At 43.3% G+C, this 24,303-nt stretch overlaps 1 protein-coding gene across 5 annotated transcripts in view; it reads left to right on the forward strand.

The window, feature by feature from the left end:
- Nucleotides 1–24,303, forward strand: part of RAVER1 (ribonucleoprotein, PTB binding 1) — a 2,969,353-nt gene that overhangs the window by 1,660,343 nt on the left and 1,284,707 nt on the right. For all 5 annotated transcript variants that reach the window (XM_044084574.1, XM_044084577.1, XM_044084578.1 and 2 more), the window contains one exon: nucleotides 19,528–19,772. In XM_044084574.1, the coding sequence (XP_043940509.1) occupies nucleotides 19,528–19,772 (245 nt within the window). The remainder of the gene's footprint in view (nucleotides 1–19,527; nucleotides 19,773–24,303) is intronic.

Consider the following 24,303-nt stretch of genomic DNA (forward strand, 5'->3'; position numbering starts at 1 on the left):
GGGCTAGGGTCATACCTGCCTGGGCTACAAGATAGGAGAGCTCTTCCATGTCTCTTTTCATGTAGTCCAGGGAGGTATGTCTCAGGTCATTCACACCAACATGGACAATGACAGAGTCATATCTGTACTTGTTGTGGAGTGACCTGAGTGTGTGGGTTATGTGGCGGATCCTGGCACCCAACAGGCAACTGACATTAACCTTCTTGTTTAGCCTGGTGAGTGGGACATCAATGTACCTGACTATAGAGTCCCCTATGACTAGTGTGTTGGGTATGTTGTTTTGCCTTATGGGCTGTGGTTGAGTGGCACACTGAGTCTGTGGGCTGTGTCATTTGGGTTGTGTTGGGGGGTGGAGGTTGCTTGCATTTCTGCTTTGGAGGTCTCTGTTGCTTGAGCAGATTATTATTGAGAGCCTCCATAAATCTTTTTGTGTTTCTGTGTGTGGATGTTGGTGATGTAGGTTTAGTGGGACTATATGAATAAGTGTGGTGTGGTGCAAGTGTTTACCTTTTCCTCTTGACTGTCAAGTTCAGTCTTGGTTGGAGAGAGCTTTCCCTCCAGTTTGGCTAGATAAGTGCATCTCTCACAGGTTGTGGTGTTGGGTGGTAGGAGGAGAGGGTTGTTTGTGTACATGAGGCAATTGCTGCATTACCCCAAGATGCCCAGAATCTTCAGAGAGACAGGAGAGAACACTGGGAGCTAACCCTTAGACATGCTTGATTAAAAAAAAAAAAAAAAACTACTTTCCTCTGGACAAGTGAGGAAAGTGAACATAAGAGCTGTTTTTCTCTAATCAAGTGAGGAAAGTAAGTACAAAAAACTATTTTCCTCTAGGTAAAGAGGAAGGATGAGTACTGTAATAATTTGTAGCTTATTTAGTGCTAACAGCAAGTTCTGAACAAGTGCTGAGCACGAATAAGCAAATTAATGTGCTAAAACTAAGAAGCTGTACCTGGATCTTGTGGTAGCTAGGGCTCAGAAGCTTAGAAACAGTCCTGGATGCAGCAAATCTGTATCTAGACTAGACTAGTTACAGGAAAGGTGGGAAGCAACTGCAGATGCAAGCTTTTAAACCAGAAAGTTGAAAGAGATGGAAAAACTGCCCAAGCAGCCAATAAACTACAATTCCTGGGCCAAAAACCACTCCTGTGGTAGAAAGGATACCTAGTGCTTACCACTCCCACTGATAAGCTAGATAAGCTAGAAGACTTCCCTCCAACACAGGCTTCGGGGGGGGGGGGGGCTCAGAAGCTTACAAGCAGTCCTGGATACAGCAGATCTGTATCTGGACTAGACTAGTTATAGGAAAGGTGGGAAACAAATGCAAATGTGGGCTTTTAAACTAGAAGGTTTAAAGAGAGGGAAAACTGCTCAAATGGCCAATAAACTACAATTTCTGGTCCAGAAACCACTCTTGTGGTAGATCAGCTACCTAGCGCTTACCACTCCCACTGGTAAGCTATAAGGCTTCCCTCCAACACATAAAGGCTTGGGGGGGTCTCAGAAGCTTACAAAAAGTCCTGGATAGAGCACATTTTTATCTGGACTAGACTAGTTACAGGAAATTTGGGAAACAAGCGCAAATGCGGGCTTTTATACCAGAAAGTTGAAAGAGATGGAGAAACTGCCACACGGCCAATAAACTACAATTTCTGGGCCAGAAACCACTCTTGTGGTAGATAGCCTACCTATTGTTTACCACTCCCACTGATATGCTAGGAGGCTTCATTCCAACATAGAAAGGCTTGGGGAGCTCAGAAGCTTACAAACAGTCCTGAATGCAGCAAATCTGTATCTGGTCTAGACTAGTTACAGGAAAGGTGGGAAACGAGCACAAACGCTAGCTTTTAAACCAGAAAGTTGAAAGAAATGGAAAAATTGCCCCAACAGCCAATAAACTACAATTTCTGGACCAGAGACTACTCTTGTGGTAGATAGGCTACCTAGTGCTTACCACTCCCACTGGTAAGCTGTAAGGCTTCCCTCCAACACCGAAAGGCTTTGGGGGCTGAGAAGCTTGCAAACAATCCTGGTTACAGCAAATCTGTATCTGGATTAGACAAGTTACAAGAAAGGCAGGAAACAAGCTGAGAAATTTTTTTTTTTTTTTTTTTTTATTTATTTATTTTTTTTGGAAAGTAGAACAGGAGAAAGGAGAAACGGACGATAATGCAAAATTAAGGAGCTAAGTGGCTTGCCCTTCACAAATGTTCTCTCTGTATTGGGTAGAGTGAGCTAGTGACACTAGCCTGGAATAGAGCTGGGATAGAGCTGAACAGATGGGACTGGTAGGAGTGTCTGAAGTCAAAATATGATCTCACTGTACTTGGTTGAGTGAGCAAATGTGATAGACCCAGGAGGAGTGTTCAAACACAAATTTACAGGAGGGGCAGGCAATTCCAAAGCCACCAAGATTAATACCAAAACAAGAACAGGGAGGGTGGGTGTGAAAGTAATTGCAGAGAGAGAGAGACCACAGTATTCTATGAAACAATTACATAGAAAAATAAATAACTATAGAGAGACACAGACACAATAGTCAATGAAACAATTGGACAGAAAAAATGAAATGCAGTACAATCTTTAACACTGCAAGTTTGTACTTAATTTAGCTAGTAATGCAGCTGATTGAAAACATGTAGCAGAAGCCAAACAACTTAGGTATTCAGCAGTAATAAATTCAAAGATATGTGACTCACTTATAAATACAGAGAAGCCCTCTAGGCTAAGAGTTTTAACAGTGAATATCAACAAAGTGAAACACAATAGCCCCCACTAATTGCAGATACAGAGAGACCACAGTATTCTATGAAACAATTAAATAGAAAAATAAATAATGAGAGGGACACAGACACAATATTCAATGAAACAATTAAATAGAGAAATGAAATGCAGTACAATCTTTAACACTGCAAGTTTTTACTTAACTCGGCTAGTAATGCAGTTGATTGTAGGTATGTAGCAGAAGCCAAACAACTCGGGTATTCAGCAGTGATCTTCAGCATGTGGGTACCGGATCCGTATCTGATCCGACCTGGCAATTTCACTAACATCTGCTCTGAGCTCCTCCCCTTACCCATAGTACACCTCCACTACCTTCCAACCCCCAGATCTCGTTTGCTATGGCTTGCCGTAAACATCGTGATCCTGAGCTCCAAGTCTGTGAGTTGGGTAGTTTTGATATTCTAGTAGTTTTTTGAAAGTTTCTTGAGTGTAAGTTGTTAGTGTAGGTTATCTCTCCTCCTCCCCTCGCTGGTGCATCATGTGTTAGGTTTTTTTTGTAGGTTTAGTCAGTCAGTGTATAGTTGCTTCCCCTACCCCCTCAGCATTGTGTGTGCCTTCTGAGAGTGTGGTGAGTGGGTCTGTGTGGAAAGTAGTTTTTCTATATTGTGTGTTAGAATTTCATAGGAAAATTGTGAGAGACATGGGTGATCCTAAGCCGGTCTTCAAGAGGTGCACTGAGCGTGGCCACAAATTGTCACCCGCTGATGGCCACACTCCTTGCGGTATTTGTTTGGGTGTAGCACATTTAAACACTGATTGTGCCATTTGTGCGGGTTTCAACCCACAAGCCATCAAAGATAGACAAGCCAAGTTAACCTTGAAAGACCTTCTACCTACCATGGAGGCAGCTGCCTTCTGTACTGCTTCGGTCGCAGCGGTTGCTGTGGACGCCTCTCCTTCCTCTCTTGTCCTTCCTTCTCCTCCCTCCCAGGCTGGGACTTACCCTCCCACTGCTAAGCCTGCAGATGCAGAGAGCAGAAAAGGCAGAGAGAAGGAGAGAGAACACCGGACAGAGAAACGCAAGAGGTCCCATCATCAGGAACTCCTGCCAAGAGTCAGTCCTAGGCTCCAATCTCCCAGATTCTCCCTGGAGCCGGAGGAGCCATGACTACCATCTAGGGCCTCAGTTCCTCGACCTGCCAGGTCGGAGTCCATGGCCTCATCCACGGTCCACCCAAAGCCTTTCCGAAGTCGACATGGATAAAATGATGAGGTGGTTCATTCATACACAAATCCAGATGGGAGTTTTACCAGCCCCCTCTCCCGTTGGAGGGGCGGGCTTGCTTCCTTTCTTCGTGCAAATTTCTCCTTCTCTGATCCAACCTCCGGGTTTGGAGTACATGGATTCGAGGATGGCCTTAGTCATGGGGTCGGCGCCAATGGTACCTGTCTCTTCGACACCGGCAGCTGCTTGGAGCGTGTCTGATCTGACCAGTTCAGATCCAAGTGGCTCTCGGAGCTGGAGTCTGGGTGTTGGATCCGAGGGAGTGGAACTTTTTCCTTCGGCTCCAACGTCGGGCCAAGTCCCCCCCCCCCTTGGAGCTCCGTCCACTTCGGACCCGGCTCCAATTCTCGTATTGGATCCGAGGAGATCGGTTTCCTCGGTGGCCCAGGAAGCACACTCTCCCTTGGCGTTTGATGTGGTAGAAAGGGTTCTCTCCACTAGATCAAGACCCTTGACTATTTCCTTGGACTCCACCCCGACTCCTTCGGCTTTGCGTGCTAATCCCATCATTTTATCTGTGGGACATTCCATGTTCGAGGAGCCCCAGGTGGTTCCCCCAGAGCGCCCCACCGGAGACCTGCCTCGCAAGCATACGTTTAAGAGGAGACACTTGGACTCCCTCAAGTCCCTCACCGAGGACACAGACTTGCATGATGGGGAAGGGTTCCCCAAGATCTCCTCCCAAGGATGTCTCCTTTGGAGACCTCATGGAAATCCTATGCCAGCGGGAAGGTTGGTCCGCCCCAAATCCTTCCTCTGATGAATCCGTGTTCCTGGAGGCTTTCGGCACAGACCCATCTTCTTCCTGGGTGTCGTCCCCCCCCCCCGCAGATCCTCTGGTGGACGTGGTCACCTTGCGCGCCTGGAAGGAGCTGGACACCATGGAACCAATCTCAAAACGACCAGACAAAATTTTGAGCCCCCCCCCCTCCGACAAACTAGCGTGGAACAAATGGTCCCCTGTAGATGCTACAGCCACCAAAAAGGAACTAGCCCAGGAGAGTTCCTTGGTTCCACCCCCCCTGCGAGAGAGTCTAGGATGATGGACTGCTTAGGGAAGCGGGTTTATGCATCAGTGACCTTTTCCATCAGGGCACTGAACTGCCTGGCCCACGTTGCTACACTACAGCGCTACCTGGTAAAGGAACTGGCTGAGTCTTCCCCCTAAGTCCATGTCACAGGAGGACAGAGACACGTTCTCCGCGAGGATGGCCACTTTGACAGCAGATGTTCTTCATCTCACATTGCTGCAGTCCTTACTTATGGGTAGTCCGCTGTCCTCGGTCGGCCCGAATACCAAAGTATTAGGCTGACGTTGGTCATGGGCGCCTAGATCTGACATCAGAGCGTCAGGGTATAAAGGCGCATGACCGACGTCATATCCTCAGTCTTTTTTGCCGCATGGTCCGATGCAGAAGCAGAGTTGCAAGTGCCGTTCGGCGTTCTGAAATTTTTCGTTTTCGGAGTTTCAGACCGATACCAAGTTGGGCTAAGTACCCCGTTGGGGAATATTTTTGTTTTTTCTTGCCTCAGTTACTTACCGGATGTCAGAAAAAGTGAATAATTGTATTTCTTGTGGGAAACAGATACCGCATAGGGATTACCACTCGCTTTGTATTCCTTGTTTGGGACCGGAGCACGACGTAGTCGGGTGTCGGTTTTGTGCTAGGTTTAATAAGCGCACTATAAAACGGAGGTTAGATTGCGCTAGGTTAGTCTTTGGCAAGAGGTGTAACTATAATATGCCGTCGGATGTTCCAACGCCTGCTTCTACTAAGAAGCGCAAAGACAAATCTTTAAAGCCTAGGCAGGATGCTTCGTCCGTTTCGGACGCCGGACCTTTAGAAGCTACAGCTGAACAGGTGGATCCGGCTGAAGTTTCTGTTGAGTCCCAGGGGGAAACTTTGATTTTACAAGATGTGGCCTCTCAGGAGGCAGGCCAGGCTGAAGGGGCCTCTCAGGTTACTATTCTCCCTTCTATGCCTAAGGTGGTTAGGCCTTCTGCTACTGTTTCTAAGGCTCCTTCTAAGGGCAGGTCTGTTTTGCCTTCCTCTGGTGTCAGTTCTGGTTCTTCAGGGTCTGTGCCTAAAAAGCACATGCTTAAAATGGCAGAGGATTTGATTACTTTAATTAGAGGTTCTATGCCCCCTCCTGATAAGAGGCCCAGGATGGAGCCAGAGTTGGAAAGTTTGGAGCAGGCCTCAGATGATTCAGAGTCTTCTACTGAGGACATTCAAGATTTCCCTCCTTATTCTGATTCTGATGCAGAGGATTCCACTCCTTCTGCTTCTCCTCCAGAGGATTTTTCATTTTCAGAAACTCTCCATTCCATGAGGGAGCATTTTAAGTGGGAGGGACAGGATTACTCTGATTCCCGGAAGAGGCTTAGGGAGTTTTTGTTTTGTTTTACCACAGCATAGACCCTTAGCTATACCTCCGGTTTTGGATGTTGTTTCAGATGTTTTCTCGGAAGCTTCCCTTAATCCAGATTCTGTGCTTCCTGCCCCAGTTAAACCGGACAGGTATTACAGGGTGCCTGAGGCTCATAAATATCTGTATAAGAGTCCTAGGGCGGACCCAGAAACTATTAGTCAGGGGCCTAAGGGTGTTAGAGCCTCTGTTGTTAAGAATCCGGTTCCTCTGGATAAGGAAGCTAGAGCTTTGGATAGATGGGGTAAGAAGGTGTATACCTCTTCTACTTTAGCAATGAGAGCTTTGAACTGCCAGTTTCATATGTTGAAGTATCAGAATTTCCTCCTTTCTCAGCTAAGATCTAAAGTGGATGCTTTGGCAGAGGGCATAGAGTGTAAAGAATTGCAGGATTTAGTGCATGTTTCTGAACAGGTGGGTAAGCACTCTTTGCAATGTGGTTTTGATGCTTTACAGGCTTCTTCTAGGGTGGCTGCCACTGGTTCAGTTATTCGTAGGCACGCCTGGCTTAAGGATCAGAATTTGTCTGAGCATGTTAAGTCTAGAATTCTGGATGCCCCTTTGCAGTCTGAAGTTTTGTTTGGTCCTCCTGTGGAGTCAGTCTTAAAGAAAATGGAAGACAAGGCTAAGTCTATGCAGACTGTTAAAGATTTTTTGCAGGTACAACCTCCAAAGTTTAGTAGAAATTGGCCTACTAAGGGGTGGATGTACCCTTCTTCTGATTCTCAGTCTAGGGGTAGATCTAGGCGTGGTAGGGGCAGAGCTCAGAGTACCTTCAGGCCGAGACAATGGAGTTCGCCTGCTCAATCTGCTGGTGAGGGCAGGGGCCAGTCCTTTCGTAAACAGGCCCAATGACCTGCATTTTCAGCTGCCAGATTCCTCTTGCCTGGCAGCTCCTTTGGGAGGAAAGTTGGCTCTTTTCAAGCAAAATTGGCATTTAGTCACCCAGGACAAATGGGTATTTGACATTATAAACCGAGGTTACAAATTCTATTTCCATACCATGCCTCCTTTCAAAGGCATGCCAGACGTCCCTCCTCGGCAAAGGATAGAGGCTCACAGACAAATTTCTTTACTTCTTCAAATAGGAGCTATACAGCCAGTTCCTCTGTCAGAAGTGGGCCTAGGATTTTATTCTCGCCTGTTTCTAGTTCCAAAGAAAGGAAACACGTGGAGACCAATTTTGGATTTATCTATCCTCAACACTTACCTGGACATTCCAAAGTTCAAGATGCTGACTTTACAACAGCTTTTACCTCTGTTGGGAAAAGATCACTGGATGGTTACTCTGGATCTCAAAGAGGCTTACCTTCATGTTCCTATCAGGCCCAGTTGCATGAGGTACCTGCGTTTTCGGGCTGGAAATTTACATTATCAGTTCTCTGCATTGCCCTTTGGCTTATCTACTGCGCCCAGAGTGTTCACAAAGGTTCTGGCTCCAGTGATAGCATTTTTCAGACTAAGAGGAATACAGATTTATCCTTATTTGGACGACTGTCTGATTATTGCACAAGAAAAGGACGAACTTCTTCATCATCTACAGTATGTGATGGCAGTGTTAAGATGCCTAGGGTATTCTGTGAGCGAAACAAAGTCCAGTCTAGTACCCTCTCAGGACATGTGCTTTCTGGGTGTGAGACTGAATACAGCTTCCCAGATGGCTTTTTTGACCCCGGACAAACAAAGAAGCCTTTCTCTTTATTTCCAGCAAATGTCTCTACGGTCCAGGCTGACTGCAAGGACAGTCCTTCAAGCCTTGGAGTTCATGGCATCTTGTATTCTGGTGCTTCCCAATGCCAAATTGCATATGAGGAAGCTTCAATGGTATCTCAAAAATGTGTGGACACAGCACTGCCAAGATCTAGACACTGTCATTCAGATAATACCTTGCATTCAGAAGGAGTTTTTGTGGTGGGCTCAGGAATGTCACCTAAACAAGGGACTCTCTGTGACCCGACCAGAGGCGAGTCAGATTCTTACGACAGATGCCTCGGACAAGGCTTGGGGAGCACACCTCAATGGAAAATGGGTGCAAAACACGTGGCCTGTCAAACTCCAACATTTGCATATCAACTTGAAGGAAATGTTAGCAGTCCAGTTTGCATTGATGGCTTTCAAAGATTTACTTCGTCCAGGGCAGGTGTTGATTCAAACAGACAACACTACTGTCATGTGGTACATCAACAAGCAGGGGGGAACCCATTCTTACCCTCTTTGCAGGCAAGCGATGATTCTGTGGGAAACTGCTCTCAATCTACACCTCAATCTTCAGGCAAGGTTTCTACCAGGAGCACAGAACTCCTTAGCAGATGTATTGAGCAGACAAATAGTGGATCCTCACGAGTGGAAATTGGATCCTCATGTATTTCAACAGTTGACAGTGTTATGGGGAACTCCAGACATAGATCTGTTCGCTTCTCCACTAAATTACCAGTTGCCAAAGTTTTGCACAAAAATGTTTCATCACACAGCTTGGAAGGTGGACGGTCTATCTTTCAGTTGGAACAATCTGCATGTATATGCCTTTCCACCTCTGCCTCTTCTTCCCAAGGTACTTTTGAAGGCCAGACAAGACAAGACAACCATGATTTTGATAGCACCGGATTGGCCTCGACAACACTGATACCCACTACTGAGGAGTTTAGTACGAGAACCTCCGTGGCCTCTGCCTTTGATTCCGCACCTTTTGTCACAAGAGGACAGTCACTTCCTCAATGTCAAGATTCAGTCTCTGCATCTAACAGCCTGGCATATTCTGTTTTAGACTCTGGAGGGTCTCAGCCTCCACAACAAGTTTTGAATGTTATTTTGGAGGCCAGGAGGCCTAGTACCAGGAAAGTTTACGCTGATAAATGGAGGAGATTTTTATTTGGAGCAAAGGAAAGGACTTTGATGTCTCCAAACCTGATTTAAGTGTTGCTCTTCAATATCTTACTGAATTATTGGACAAGGGTTTGTCTTTCTCCTCAATAAAGGTCCATGCTGCAGCCATTTCTGCTCACTATGATTGTGACCCTCCTTTATTCTCTCATCCTTGGTTTAAGCAATTTCTTAGAGGGGCAAAGAATATAAGACCCCCACGTAGAGCTCCTACTCCTGCTTGGGATCTCAATTTTGTGTTGGAAATACTTACTCTACAACCTTTTGAGCCTGCAGCTACTGCCGAGTTAAAGTATTTATCATGGAAAACTGCTTTTTTGTTGGCCATTACCTCTGCAAGAAGGGTTTCTGAATTACAGGCCCTCATGGCAGTGGAGCCTTTCCTGATTTTTCATAAGGATAGGGTATCTTTGCACTAATCCTTCCTTTATGCCTAAAGTGGTTTCTAGTGTGGCCTTAAATCAAACTATTCATTTGCCTACTTTTTATGCAAACCCCAAAATAAAGGGAGAAAATTTTGCATACTTTGGATATTCACAGGCAGTTGCGTTATTATTTGAGCAGAACCAAGGAGTTCAGACAGTCTCAGCAATTGTTTGTTTCTTTTGCTTTGGGTTCACAGGGTAAACCTGTTTCAAAACAAACTATTTCTAAATGGATTGGGTTTTGTATTTCTTTCTGTTATTCCCATCATGGTAAGGAGATTCCTGCTGGAATCAGGCCTCATTCCACTAGAGCTACTGCTACTTCTACGGCCTTTATAAGGGGGGTAGCTACAAAAGACATTTTGGAGGCAGCTACTTGGAGTTCAGTGCATACCTTTTCTAAACATTACCACCTTCCTCTTTATTCTAAGTCTAGGGCTGGATTTGCCTCTGCAATTTTACAGGGCATTTTAGCGGCCCCTAATGCTTTATGATTTTTACCATCCTCCCTTTCCCATTGCTTTGGGATTCTACCCATAAGTAAGGACTGCAGCAATGTGAGATGAAGAACATAGTACAGTTTTGTACCTACCATAAATGTAGATGTACGAAGATCCACATTGCTGCAGTCCAATTTACCCTCCCTCCTTCCCCTCTGTAGTTTGACTTGGTGCTATGCTTTAGGTGATGGTTGTTGTTGGGCATGTTTTTGGGAGGTATTCTGTTTTTGGCTGTGGCCTTTCTGGTTTGGCCTTCTGACATCTGGGGCAAGAAAAGACTGAGGATATGACGTCGGTCATGCGCCTTTATACCCTGACGCTCTGATGTCAGATCTAGGCGCCCATGACCAACGTCAGCCTAATACTTTGGTATTCGGGCCGACCGAGGACAGCGGACTACCCATAAGTAAGGACTGCAGCAATGTGGATCTTCGAACATCTACATTTATGGTAGGTACAAAACTGTACTTTTCCAACACATCCATGCGACTCCTCTCACATGCTACTGAAGGAATGACTAGGGCAGCTGGGTCTGGCGTGTCCATGAGGCGTAATGCCTGGCTCAGATTGTCAGTTCTCGGAACCTTTCAAGGTGTCTTTTGCGAACGCCCCTTATGACAGTTCTACCCTTTTTGGTAAGACCGTCAAAGACACCTTGGTCCAGAGTGAGAAAGACGGGAAGACATGGTCTGCTGTCGGAATCCGCTTCTCAAACCCTCAAAGTTCCTTTTCCTGGAATCGGTGAGGGCAAAAGAAGATGTGGTTCTGGAAGTCTCAGTATTACCGGGACACTCTGGGCTCTTCTTCCCATAGAGGCAGAGGAGGACAGGATAGACGCCGGCCAAGAGGCAGAGGGGGGTTTGAGGAATTTTGGGTCTCAAGAACCATTCTCGGACAGGCCCATGCAGCAACCCTTTAGGGTTGCCCAACTGCTCTACTCTGGAGGCATTCGGGGGTCAATTGTCATTGCACCTGGCGGCATGGGAGTCCATAACAGCAGACTGCTGGGTTCTTCAGATTATATCCAGAGGATACTCAATCCCGTTTCTGGTTCCTCCCAAACCTCTCAAACACCACCCAGACATACCACCCACGCAAAGGGAGGCAGCAGCACTGGAAATTTCCAAGCTGCTAGAGAAACGAGCCATCGAACCTGTCCCCCCAGATCAGTCAGGTTCGAGCATCTACTCCAGGTTCTTTTTGGTGCCAAAGAAAACATGGGACTTAGGTCCAGAATGGGCCTTATCTGCCCTGAACCTGTGAGTTGCCAAAGATGAGTTCCAGAAGGTCACCTTACAGTCCATCATGCCGTACCTGCAGGAGAGCGACTGGATGTGCTCGTTAGACCTCCAGGATGCCTACTATCACATAAAGATGCACAGAAGCTCCAGGAGGTTCCTCCGCTTCCTGCTAGGAGCCATTCATTCCCAATTTTAAGCCCTACCCTTTGGTCTCACCACAGCCCTAAGGGTGTTCACCAAAGTGATGGCAGTAGTAGCGGCTCACCTAAGGCTTCAGGGAATTCAGGTCCACCCTTAACTGGACGATTGGCTCCTTACTGCTCCCACCAAGCGTCTACTTTGCCAAACCATGGATTATTTCCTAAAGCTTGCACTTCACTTAGGGATTACAATCAATGCATCCATATCTCTTCTGAATCCTGTCCATGTGATAGACTACATAGGGGCACGGATAGACAGTCTACAGTCAAAAATTTTCCTGACCACGGCGAGAATTCGAAACATAAGGATGCATGTTTCCCTCATCTGCCGTTCTCACGTTCCCTCCTCAGAAACGGTTTTGGGGGCCCTAGGTTCTATGGCAGTGACCATAATGCTTCTTCCTTGAGCCCGGTTACACATGCGAGTACTACAGTGGACTCTAGCAGTGCAGTAGTCCCTGTTGGATCTTCTGTTGTTGCAGCCAATACACCTCAGTCGAGTCTGCAGGTTGTCTCTTCTTTGGTCGATGCATTCTCTGGAAAATCTGGAGGGTCAATCTTTTGTTCCAGCCCCTGTCCAAGCCACAGTGACCACGGATGCCTCCCAGCTTGGGGGGGGGGGGGCATTTTTCGAGCAGGATATTCCAAGACCTGTGGTCCCCTATTGAGACCAGTTTGCATTTAAATGTTCTGGAGATGAGGGCAGTCCTTTTAGGGTTGCATGCCCTTCATGCATTTCTTCCTCTGGGAACCATTGCAATTCAGTCAGACGTCAGTGGTCTGGTATGTCAGCAAACAGGGAGGGACCAGATCTTACCCCCTTTGTCGTGAGGCTATGAGAGTTTGGGAATGGGCGATCTTCACCGGTCACTTTCTGACAGCAGCGTACATTCCAAGACGGTCCAACATCCTAGCTGACAGCTTAAGTCGGACTATACAGATGCCTTACGAGTGGTCTCTGAATCCTTCACTAACGGAGCAGATCTTTCTGGAGTGGGGTCAGCCTTGCTGCGATCCTTTCGCATCTCCTTCCAACGCTACATGCAGCGACAACTTTGCTCTGAACCCCTAGCCAGGGGAGTCCCCCAGAGACACTCTAGCTTATGCTTGGCCTCCTGGTCTTCTGTATGCTTATCCTCCCATACCTCTTATTCTGAGGTTTCTACAGAAAGCTTTTCGACTGGGGAACAAAGTGATCCTCATTGTCCCGTTTTGGCCTTGCCAGGTATTGTTTTCCTTCCTTTGGTCTCATCTTCTGGCTCCACCTTGGATCCCATTTCACACCCTTCGGGGGTTCCTCATCCGAGTCTGGAGAGTTTGAAAGTCATGGCTTGGCTGTTCCAGTTCCCCTAATTGCTAGGACTCCTGGATTATCCTCTTCAGTCAGGTCTGTTCCGGTGGCAGCTCATAAGTCTTCCACCAGGAAGGTTTATCGTAGCAAATGGAAACGTTTTCCTTTTGGGCTTCTCAAAGGAGTTTAGACCCTTTCATGGCTCCTGTTTCAGCTATTCTCAATTTTTTAGCAAATGTTTTTCAACAAGGAGCTAGCTCTTCTATCTAAGTTCAACTAGCTGCAATCTCTCATTTTCACGTGGGTGAGAATTCTGCTTCTCTAGCCTCTTCCAGACTGTGTAAAGCTTTTATTAAAGGTACTTTCCTGTTACGCCGTCCAGTCAAAGATCCTATTCCCCCATGGGACCTTACTATGGTTCTTCAAGCTTTGGTTACGCCGCCATTTGAACCTGCAGCAACCACGGATCTTAAGTTTTTGTCTTGGAAAACGGCATTTCTGGTGGCTATCACCTCTGCTAAGAGGGTTTCAGAACTGCAAGCGTTATCTATTAAAATTGCTTACATGACAAGGACAGGGTTTCCCTTCGTACCAATCCTTCCTTTCTTCCCAAAGTAGCATCACAAGTTAATATCAATCAGACCATTAACTTACCTGTTTCCTTTCCAAATTTTACTAACAAAATGGAATACAGACTCCACTTGTTGAATGTTCATAGACAGCTACGATTCTATTTACACAGGACTAGATCCTTTCGTAAATCTGAACAGTTGTTTGTGTCCTTCTCTAAACCCTTTTTGGGTAAACCTATCTCCAAAGTCACCATCGCTAGATGGATCCTCCTTATGCATCGTTCAGGTCTATAAGGATAAAGGTTCATCTCCTCTGGGTCAGGTGAAAGCTTATTCGACTAGGTCAGTGGCTACTTCTGCGGCCTTTTGGTCGAGAGTCTCATTGGATGATATTTGCTCTGCAGTTACTTGGTCCTCATCTCATACCTTTATTTCCTACTATAAATTGGATTGAGTTTCTAGGAGAGCATCCTTTTGTTCTGTGGTGCTCCGGAATGTTCTTCCATGAGGGCCACCCAGGAATTTAGTAGATGGGGACTGTGTCACACAGTTTGAAGATCAAATAAAGTAAACTACTTCAGATAACAAAGTTATGTACTCACCATAACGTTTCATCTGAGTAGTTCTACTTCATTGTTTTCAGCTGTCCCTCCCCTTCCCCCTGACCTTACCATATGGACAGCCTGTTTGGCTGAAGTTTTAGGTGCTTAAGGTGTTTTTTCAGGTCGGGTTCTCAGTATAAGTGGCAGCAAACTCAATCTGGGGGTGGGAAGGTAGTGGAGGTGTGTTATGGGTAAGGGGAGGAGCTTAGAGCTCAGAGCAGATGCTAGTGAAATTGCCGGCTCGGATCCAATATGGATCCGGTACCCACAGGTTGAAGACAAATGAAGTAGAACTACTCAGATGGAACATTATGGTGAGTACATAACTTCTTTTTTTGAGCCAAGAGTCAACAAAGCATACCTTTCAGTTGTCCAAATTTTTGGCTTGAACGTTTGGTCCCATCCTCCTAAAATGTTTAGTTTTCTGACAAGTTACTGGGGATTGAAGTCATTAAATAATGACAAATATTTGAGTTTCAGACTTCATATCCTTCAAATAATACATGCTAATGTAAACTCTGTTGTTCCAGCAACTTTCTAAGTTTGCAACAGCAGTATTTAAAAACTGGCATTATTTTTGGTTGGTTGTCTCTCGTTGTTTGTGGCTGTGTCCAGATTTCTTGTGTCGAGAGGTTGAGGGGTATGGTCAAGAGGTATGCGCATACCTCTTAACTGATGCTGTATCTGCCAAAGATTGCTGTCACTCTTCACTCTCTCTCTCTCTCACACACACACACACACACACACACACACACACACACACACACACACACACACACACACAGAGTCTGTTCTGCTTTCATGCACACATTCACTCACATACACAGACAGAAATATAACCACACTCACTTTTTCTCCTTTTCATTTATTTTACATTCGCTAAACAGCAAAAGAGCTGTTTAGCAAGTATAAGATAACAGCTTGCTTGATCTCTCACTCTCATACACATATACACTCTTACACAGACATAAACACATGCACTCGTGTTTTTTTTTTAATTATTTTTTCTTTTGTTACACTTGCTAAACAGTAAAAGTGCTTCTTGGCAAGTGTGAAATAATGGCGGCCATTAAGTTTTCTCAGTCCGAGCGCCACGGCAGCTTGATATACTGCCGTGAAGCTGCAGACTCGTTTTTCAGTGGGCATTACTTGTAAATTAATACCCTGCTGAAGAACATTCGTTGTCCAATCAGGGTGCTGATGTACAGCTCACCCGTTCTCTAATACCTTGCATTGTCTTCCATTTCTATGATACTGGTCTCTACACCAACATCACCCATACAGATGAAGGTATCAAAAGTACTGCAGTTGTTATGGCTCCTAATGTTTATTTTTCTTAGCACAATAAGCTGTTTTCAAGATGGGCATAAACGTCTTTCCTGAAAACAGTCATTTATAAGTTCATTGAGCTTAACGGTAAGATTCCTTCTGCCCAAAACAAGTCCAATTAAAAGTATAGTTTCTGTGCTAAACAGCTGATCCTTACTTCCAAACTTACTTAATTAATCTAATGAAATGTTGCCAATCAGTGTTATGTTTCAGAGAGACACTGTACTGTATAATATAGTCAACATAATTTACAAATGTCTCATTCCAATATGTATGTATATGTGTGGGTGTCTCTCTATATATATATATATATATATATATATATATATATATATATATATATATATATATATAGCGTCTATATTACATTATTATACAGTTAAAATAGCGAACGCTATTTCATCGTACCGATAATGTCTAAACCACAAAATATCGAACACACGGAACAGCAAATTGTTTCCCAGGGTAAAAAAATTTGCTGCTTCGCAAAAACTAAATAAAATAAATAAAATAAAAATAAAAACACTTAAAACACAAAGATAAGTGGGGGGCTTTGCCCCCCACCTCCCTACTTAAATATACCAACTCTGAGATTGCACCATAGTGGAGGAAATGGCAAAGTCTCGAAGACGGCCCACCGAATTTTTCCCTGGGAAAAAATTCGATGTTCCGTGTCTTCGCTATTGCCATTTCGACAGTATCGGATCGACTAAATAGCTTTCACTATTTAGTCCATTCGATACACTAATATAGACCCAATATATATATATATATATATATATATATATATCTTTCTTTCGGCTTATCCCGGTTAGGGGTCGCCACAGCGGCACTCCGGTCCGCTAATGTTTGGTAGTGGATTTTTACGTGCTGAGTTACCAGCCGATGCACAACCTTCAACAATGGCACACCAATTCATGCATGCCTCCACACAGAAGACGCTCTAGCTGAGAATCGAACGTGACAACGTCTTGCTGTGAGAGATATATATATATATATATATATATATATATATATATATATATACATACACACACACACATATATATATGTTTTGCTAGAAAGGTGTTATTAAAATATTGACTATTAGTTATTAGGCTTAGTCAGCCAAGGACGTATTTCATGTGAAGTACATATGTTTTTTTAAAGGTGGAGAATCCAAAAATTGGAATGTTATTTGGTATACCAAAAGCTGCATAATAATGAAATGTCGGTCATTTAGGCCTTCTGTGGCTGCTAAGCAAAGTAAAACATTGCCTTTATCCCTATACTGGACAACACATTATTAAATTCAATAGTACAGGCATTAAATGAGTTGTATCAGTACATTTCTACAGGGATCAAAATGTTTTATTGTTACTGTTGATGCTGCTTATTGTACAATGTAATATCACAAGATCCAAGTATAGAATACATTAAAAATTACTTGAGTATACAGCTCTTGGGAATTAAGACACTGACATCTGTTATTGAAATTGTACTAGCTAATGTTTGTGATTTTTGACAGTAAAGCTTAACAGATTGGATGGTGGTAGTTGGGAGTAAATTTTGCCCCAGTGTTTGCTAACCTGGTGCTTGCTTAGTGGGAGAGGAAAATTTTGGAACACCACCCTTTGTATCCTTAATGTGTGTGTGTGTGTGTGTGTGTGTGTGTGTGTGTGTATGTATGTATGTGTGTATATATATATATATATATATATATGTGTGTATATATATATATATATATATATATATATATATATATAGATATATATTTCTATATGTGTGTGTGTATGTATATATATCTATCTATATACTATATATCTGTATGTATATATATATATATATATATATATATATATATATATATATATATATATATAGGGTTCCTATTAGATGACCGAAGACTCATTCTATCAAATGCGTCTTGGTCGAACTTAAAACAACGAAAAGGCAAAATAGCGAAGCGGCTAAGTGAATTCTTTCCCAGGGAAAGAATTTGCTTGGCCGCTTCCGTTACTTTGCCATTTTCGGCACTGTAGTGCGATCTCGGAGTTCTTATATTTAAGTGGGGGGGTGTGGGGGGTGAAAGCCCCCCACTTTATGTATTAGCGAAGCGGCTAAGTGAATTCTTTCCCAGGGAAAGAATTTGCTTGGCCGCTTCCGTTACTTTGCCATTTTTGGCACTGTAGTGCGATCTTGGAGTTCTTATATTTAAGTAGGGGGGTGTGGGGGGTGAAGCCCCCCACTTTATGTATTATTTCAATTTTTTTCTTTTTCTTTTTTTTTTTTTGTAAGTGTTTTTTTTTCCCCCTTGGAAAAAAATCACTGTACTGAGCTTTCGAGAGTGTAAGCTTTTGCTTACATGGGGTCGATTATTCATTGTTCGCTTTTTTAAGCATTCAGTGAAATAATATAGACCCTATATGTATGTGTGTGTGTGTGTGTGTGTGTGTGTGTATATGTATATATATATATATATATATATATATATATATATATATATATGTGTGTGTGTGTGTGTGTGTGTGTATAAAATGCACAGACATCCCTTTCTTTGCAGTCCCTTTTCCCCATTTTTGCACGTTATATATTGACCATCTGCAGAGAGCTACACTTGTAATTTAGATAGGCGAAGGCACTTCAGGATTTGCTTCAACTTTACCCCCAAAAAAGGTTTTTGTCATAAAAAACAATAAAAGTTGTGTATGTTGTAAAGCTTAGAAATGCAACTTGGGCTTAGAAACTTTGTGTGTGAAGTGTTTCTGCATGTGTTGCATCTCTTGCCCTTTACTAGCATTGAGGATGTTTATTGAAACTGTTGTTGACCTTTTGTAGCTAATTTACCCTTCTTTTGGTCATATATCAAGTAAATGAGATTGTGTCTTGTTTGCCACACTTGCACGATTTGCTGCTACTTGATTGCTGTGTGCCACGGGAAATTTGTGCCAGCACTGCTGTTTATTTCATTTTCAGCACTGCCAGTAATTCACTTTGAGTTTTTCTTTGTGTGGTTATGTAGCCATGTATTTAGTATATACAAATAAATGGGGTGCAGTGAGGCTTGTTCTCCTGCAATTTTTGTTCCTCCAGATGAGGCTTTGTTAGTTGTATGTTTAGATGAAACTTGTTTAATAGTGGAGCCATTTTAGCCATGTACCATTTAAGATGGCAGCTGCAAAATGTGGGACTTCAGAAAGGCGCAGCTGTGTTGTCAGTTGTGACCAGCTAGACTAGCTGTGTATCATAGAAGTCTCTTATAACCAGAATATTTGGTTTTTTTTTTTTGTGCTTCTTAAATATTTCTTTGTTTTGTCAATTATTATAAAATGAAAGTTTCCACATATAAATTTTTATCAGAAAATCTTGACTGTTGATTGTAGGTAATTTTAACAACTTTTTGACAAAACACTGAGTCACTTGTGATTGACTTTCAAAGGCGTGATTCCAAATGAGTGAAACTCCTGGAATTTTAACAGTATTTCAAAACATTAGAACACAACAAAATGTTTTTTTCAGGGTGGCAAGCTCCATGCAGCCCCGTACCATTTAATATGTGCCTACCTTGATGTCTTTCTGTTCTGGATAAAGGGGAAACCCATAATACTTCAGCATGTCGACCTCCTGGGGAAAAGCCTGGCAGGTGTGCACTAGTGATCAGCCATAGGAGTGTCAATCAGTGTGTCTCAGGCAAGCAAGCATGGCTCATAATTTTACCTTTCTGCTTTGTAGTCAGTTGCTTTACTCTCAGTTGTAGAGTTGATTTTGCTGTGTTAAAGTTTAGTACCATGAATACTGCATGAGCAGTGATTAGGCTAGTAATGCAGTAAAACATTCATCACAGATTCAGTTGAACAGTTAAGCAAAATGATGCTTTATTTGTTCAAATTTGAATCTTTTAAATGTTTTTGCAGTGGTCATCATTTAATCTGCCAACAAAACGATGTTTCCCACTGACTTAGCACGTGTGCTGGCAGGTAGGAATAAAATAATTGCGTTTAGAAATGATGGTAGAAATAATGTCATAAATGTGAATAGAAATGTGCTTATTTCTTTTTGCTTTGTCCAGGTGGTTCTTTATCATCCCTTGGTCCAGAAGTTTCCCAGGGCCATTCTAAAAATTCAGTTCTATCTGGTGCGAACCTACCTCTACAGCAGTTCTTTGGGCAAGGTTTAGTGGATCGAGATACAGCTGCCGCTGCTCCTGTTAATCGGTCAGTTTTACCAAGCATGTCTACCCCCACTCTGGGATCTGTGATTGGAGGATCACAGAAATCAAACCCAAGTATGGATGTTGGGCGTTCTGGGATGGTGGTATGTCATTTAGTGTTATTTTTGTTTGTCATACTATTGTATACAGAAATTGTGACTGTGATTGTCCTGTAGATGAGTTATAATTCATACTTTGGAATTATGCCCTAAAACACATTCCAGGTCTGTTTTGAATTTCTTGTCTTGTACCCTTATTGATGCCATCTGTCATCCTAGTTTTACTTTATGGAGGTAGTTACACACTTTCCACATAGTGTTGAATTCCTTGTTGTTGGGCAGATTATGACATGAGGATTAAAAAAATCATGTTCTTTATTAGATCACCACTGCAGAATTCTTAAAATATGGAACCTTCCTAACAAAGGTTCCACCCATCCAGCCAGCTAACTTCTAAAGCTGAGAATCTTTTCCTCGTGAGCCAAATGCCCACCCTAGGCATGAATCAGCTTGATGGTTTTAGGTATGGTCTGTGCCATTTTTCAAAACTTTTGCAACATTCATATCTGTAGACATGAGTCATTACAAGCGTCTCCATACTGTTGGTTATCGTCTCTGAAGCAAGAAAAAGTAGAACTCCACACCGTCAAAAGACTTTTAATAGCATGAAACAGAAGGAGCCTGTCAACAGTATTCGTGGATTATTCACTAGGAAACAGATAAATGTCCAGGTCTTAACAAACAGGTTACATTGAAACCTGTCTTGAAATTTAAACAAGAAAAAGTGAAGAAAAAGTGACTATGTAGTAGATATGTGTATGTTATTGCAGCTGTTGTTTTAAAAGTTTAATTGCTGTTCTTAATTGATATTGTTGATAGGCTGCTGTCATGTGATATGCTTGAGTGATATTTAAAAATGCTGTTTTTATGGCTATTTTATGTACGACACTGAAGAAGGATAGTTTGCATCTGAAAGCTTTGTCGTTCTATTAAAAGTCTTTTGACGGTGTGGAGTACTACTTTTTCTTGCTTGAAGCTGTTTGATTTGTACTTCTCCAATTTATCACTGATTCACCTTTTTCTTGTGATTTATAGTCTCTGAAGCTCAGGCTGAGGAGTATCCCAAAGGATTCTTTCTTTCCTTTGCTATGTAGTTAGTGTTTTTTTTCTCCTCTTTTTTGACATAGGCAGAGAAGTGCGGCTGTGGTAAACATATACCTTATTTTGACTACCAATTTAGCCATCTGTTTTGTCTTGTGGCAGAACACAATATTAAGTCCTATTAGGTTTGTCAGGTTTTTGCTTCTAAAATTTCACAACTTGCTTTAGGATTTTTGGGTGTTAAGTGAAAATCAAGAGTTGGTCATTGCTGGTGTGTGGCAGTGTGATCTGCACCAGCTTCTTTGATGTTTAACCCTCTAGCTAAAAAGAAGCAAAGGGAAAAGCTGCCAAAGGAAGCAGACAACTCGGAACAGACCTCTGCTACTTGACTGGAGACGGGCAACTCTGGTTAATGACTTCTACAGCCCCTGGTTCATCAGTCAGTTTTTTCAAGGCCCTCTAGCCATTGCCTTTAAAATGAAAGAATTTTTCAGTAGGGAAGGGGAGAGAAATTGTTGACACGAGTTATTTTGACCTTCTCTGTATGGATGTTCCTAAACCTATGGCTTTTCCTCCAGTGCTTGGAGCCCTAGGTACCAGTGTCAGTGGCTCAGCAGGTAACACAGGCACCTTTGGTGCTGGAAGACCAGAAGACTGTGGGTTTTGTGCCCACTCCATGTGACTGGTTTGCTAACACTGCAGTTGCAGCACTGGAGAATGCTGTACTCCTGAGTATCCCATCCTTTTGGATGAGATGTTAAACTGAGATGCTTTTTGTTGGAGGTGGTGGTAACTCAGGTTAATGTAAAAGATCTCATGACACTTATTGGAAAGAATAAAGGATGTTTCCTAATGCCTTGGCCAGATTTCCCCTTAGTAGTGTATAAATACCACCCTGGGTCTCCCTTGAAAAGAAGTCACTAGTTTAGTGGGACTAACCTGGTCAACAAAAATAAGTTCCTTTTTATCAGCTTCTGTTATCTGTATTTTCTACCTCCAGCTCCTAAAAGGCTAGGCCAATTTTACACTGTAAAAGATTCCCACAAATGTTTTTAAAAACCCTTTTGGTGACCCTGGCTAAAAATTTCCCCCTTGCAGTGTTAAATACCACCTTGAGTCTTCCCTGAAAAGAGGCCAATAGCTTAGTGAGACTAACCTGGTCAACAAAAACGATAAACAAATGTTAATGTTTTTTTAGCAGCTTCTCTTACCCATATTGTCAGTCTCCAGTTCCTAAAAGGCTAGGCTGATTTTTACAGGGTACAAGATTCACAGTTGTCTATGAAAACCTTGTTAATGACCTTGCTGTTACCTTTATGGACTCGGAGAAGAGAACTAAATTTGTTTCTGTTCATAATTCTTTACCAAATTATAGAGAGAGCAGGGTCCTTGTCAGGCTTGTTAAAGAAATGTATGCAGTTGCAACCCTGTCATTTAGGGATATTCATTTCCAGAAACATATCATTACATTTTTTTAGCTATGTTAGATAATATGGGTCAGAAGATTTTTGAGATTACTAATCTAGAATTGAGATCAAAACTTCAAGAAACTATTCGATGTTCATCGTGTTACACTGCTGCAGTCATTACACTTGGGTTATCCTGCCGTCAGGCGGTCCCACAGCCAGCCAGAGTTCCAAAGTCTTGGTCCGGCGTCAGTTGCTGTTGCTTTTTCCCTGACGTCAGTGCGCCAGGGGTATATAAGATGCATCCGACGCCATTTTCTTCAGTCTTTCTTGCCACGCGGTGCCCGAAGCAGAAGCAGTTCGCAAGTGCCGGTCGGCCGACTCCTGAGATTTTCAAAGTCGAATTTCAGATCCGAAGTCTTCAATAAAGCTAAGTACCCCATTGGGGAAACTTTTTTCTTGCCTCAGACCGATGTCAGAAAAAGTTAATAATTGTATTTCTTGTGGGAAGCAAATACCTCATAAGGACTTCCACTCTTACTGTATTCCATGCCTAGGCCCTGATCACGACGTCACTAGTTGCCGGTTTTGTGCTAGATTTAACAAACACACTATAAAAAGACGTTTTGATTTTGCTTTGCACTACTTTGGCCGAAGGTTCAAATATACTATGCTGTCGGATCAACCGACGACCGCAATACCAAAAAAATGCAAGGACAAGGATAAAGACAGGCATCCGAGGTCCAAAACCGATGATGAAACCTCTTCTAGGCCAGTCGCTGGTTCTCAGTGAGGTGCTTTCGCAGCCCCTGACACCCGCTACCTCAGAGCCACAGGCTGCCTCCGACTCCCACGTCGAGACAACTAGGCCTCTGGAAACTCAAGGTATTGGGCCTATGGAAACTAATCCCTTCAGATGGGTCTGGAGCCACTGAGAGCAGGCATCGGCTTCTGAGGGTGTTGTCAGGCCTTCACAACTTACTTTTAAAACAACAGCCAAGACAAAAGTACAAGTACCATTAAAGACAAAGAAACAATTACAGCATTCTCCTGGACAGTCCTCCATGCCTAAGAAACAGATGCTTAAAATGGCCGAAGACCTCATTACTCTAATCAGGGGTTCCCATCCCTCTCCTGAGAAAAGGCCTAGGCAGGATACTGACTATGATTCCTCTGATCAGGTTTCCATTTCCTCTGATTCCTCTTCAGACCAGGGATACTCTCTACCCCCCTATGAGGACTCTGATGCTGAAGAATCTATCCCTTCAGCCTCTCCTCCTGAGGGTTATTCTTTTGGGGAAACTTTACATACCATGAGGGAGCATTTCCATTGGGAAAGTCAGGATTACTCAGAATCCAAGAAAAGGCTCCGGGATTTCCTTTTATTGCCTCAGCACAGGCCCCTGGCTATTCCGCCTGTGCTAGATATTGTGGATGAGGTGTTCTCTAGCTTATCTCCTGATTCTTTGCCCCCTGCACCAGCCACGCCAGACAGGTATTACAGAGTCCCTGACTCTCACAAGTTTCTATACAAAAACCCTTCTGCAGGTCCAGAAACTATTTCCCAGGGTCCAAAAGGGGTTAAGGCTTCCATTGCAAAAAAATCCAGTACCCCGACAGAGATTCCAGAGCTTTATATAGATGGGGGAAGAAAGTATACACATCTGCAACTTTAGAAATAAGAGCTTTAAATTGCCAGTTTCACATGCTTAAGTACCAACAATATTTAATGGCTCAGAATCTCCTGATTGTAAAGAAATGCAGGATTTATTGCATGCAGTTGAACAGGTGGGAAAACATACTCTGCAATGTGGTTTTGATTCTTTAGAGGCCTCTTGTAGAGCCGCAGTAACAGGTTCGGTGATTCGAAGACATGCTTGGTTAAAAGAACAGAGTTTACCTGATCATGTTAAGGCAAAATTATTGGATGCTCCTTTACAACATGATACCTTGTTTGGTATTAAGGCAGAAGAGGTGTTAAAGAAAATGGAGGATAAAGCTAAATCTATGCAAACAGTCAAGGATTTCTTACAGGTACAGCCACCTCGATTTAGCAGAAGTTGGCCAGCTAAGAATTGGTCCTCTCCAGTGTCAGACAGGCTACAGAGAGGCAGATACAGACGCCCAGT

This window comes from Protopterus annectens, chromosome 9.part0 (genome assembly GCF_019279795.1).
Source record: "Protopterus annectens isolate FY-2018-M chromosome 9.part0, PAN1.0, whole genome shotgun sequence".
Lineage (NCBI taxonomy): Eukaryota > Metazoa > Chordata > Ceratodontiformes > Protopteridae > Protopterus > Protopterus annectens.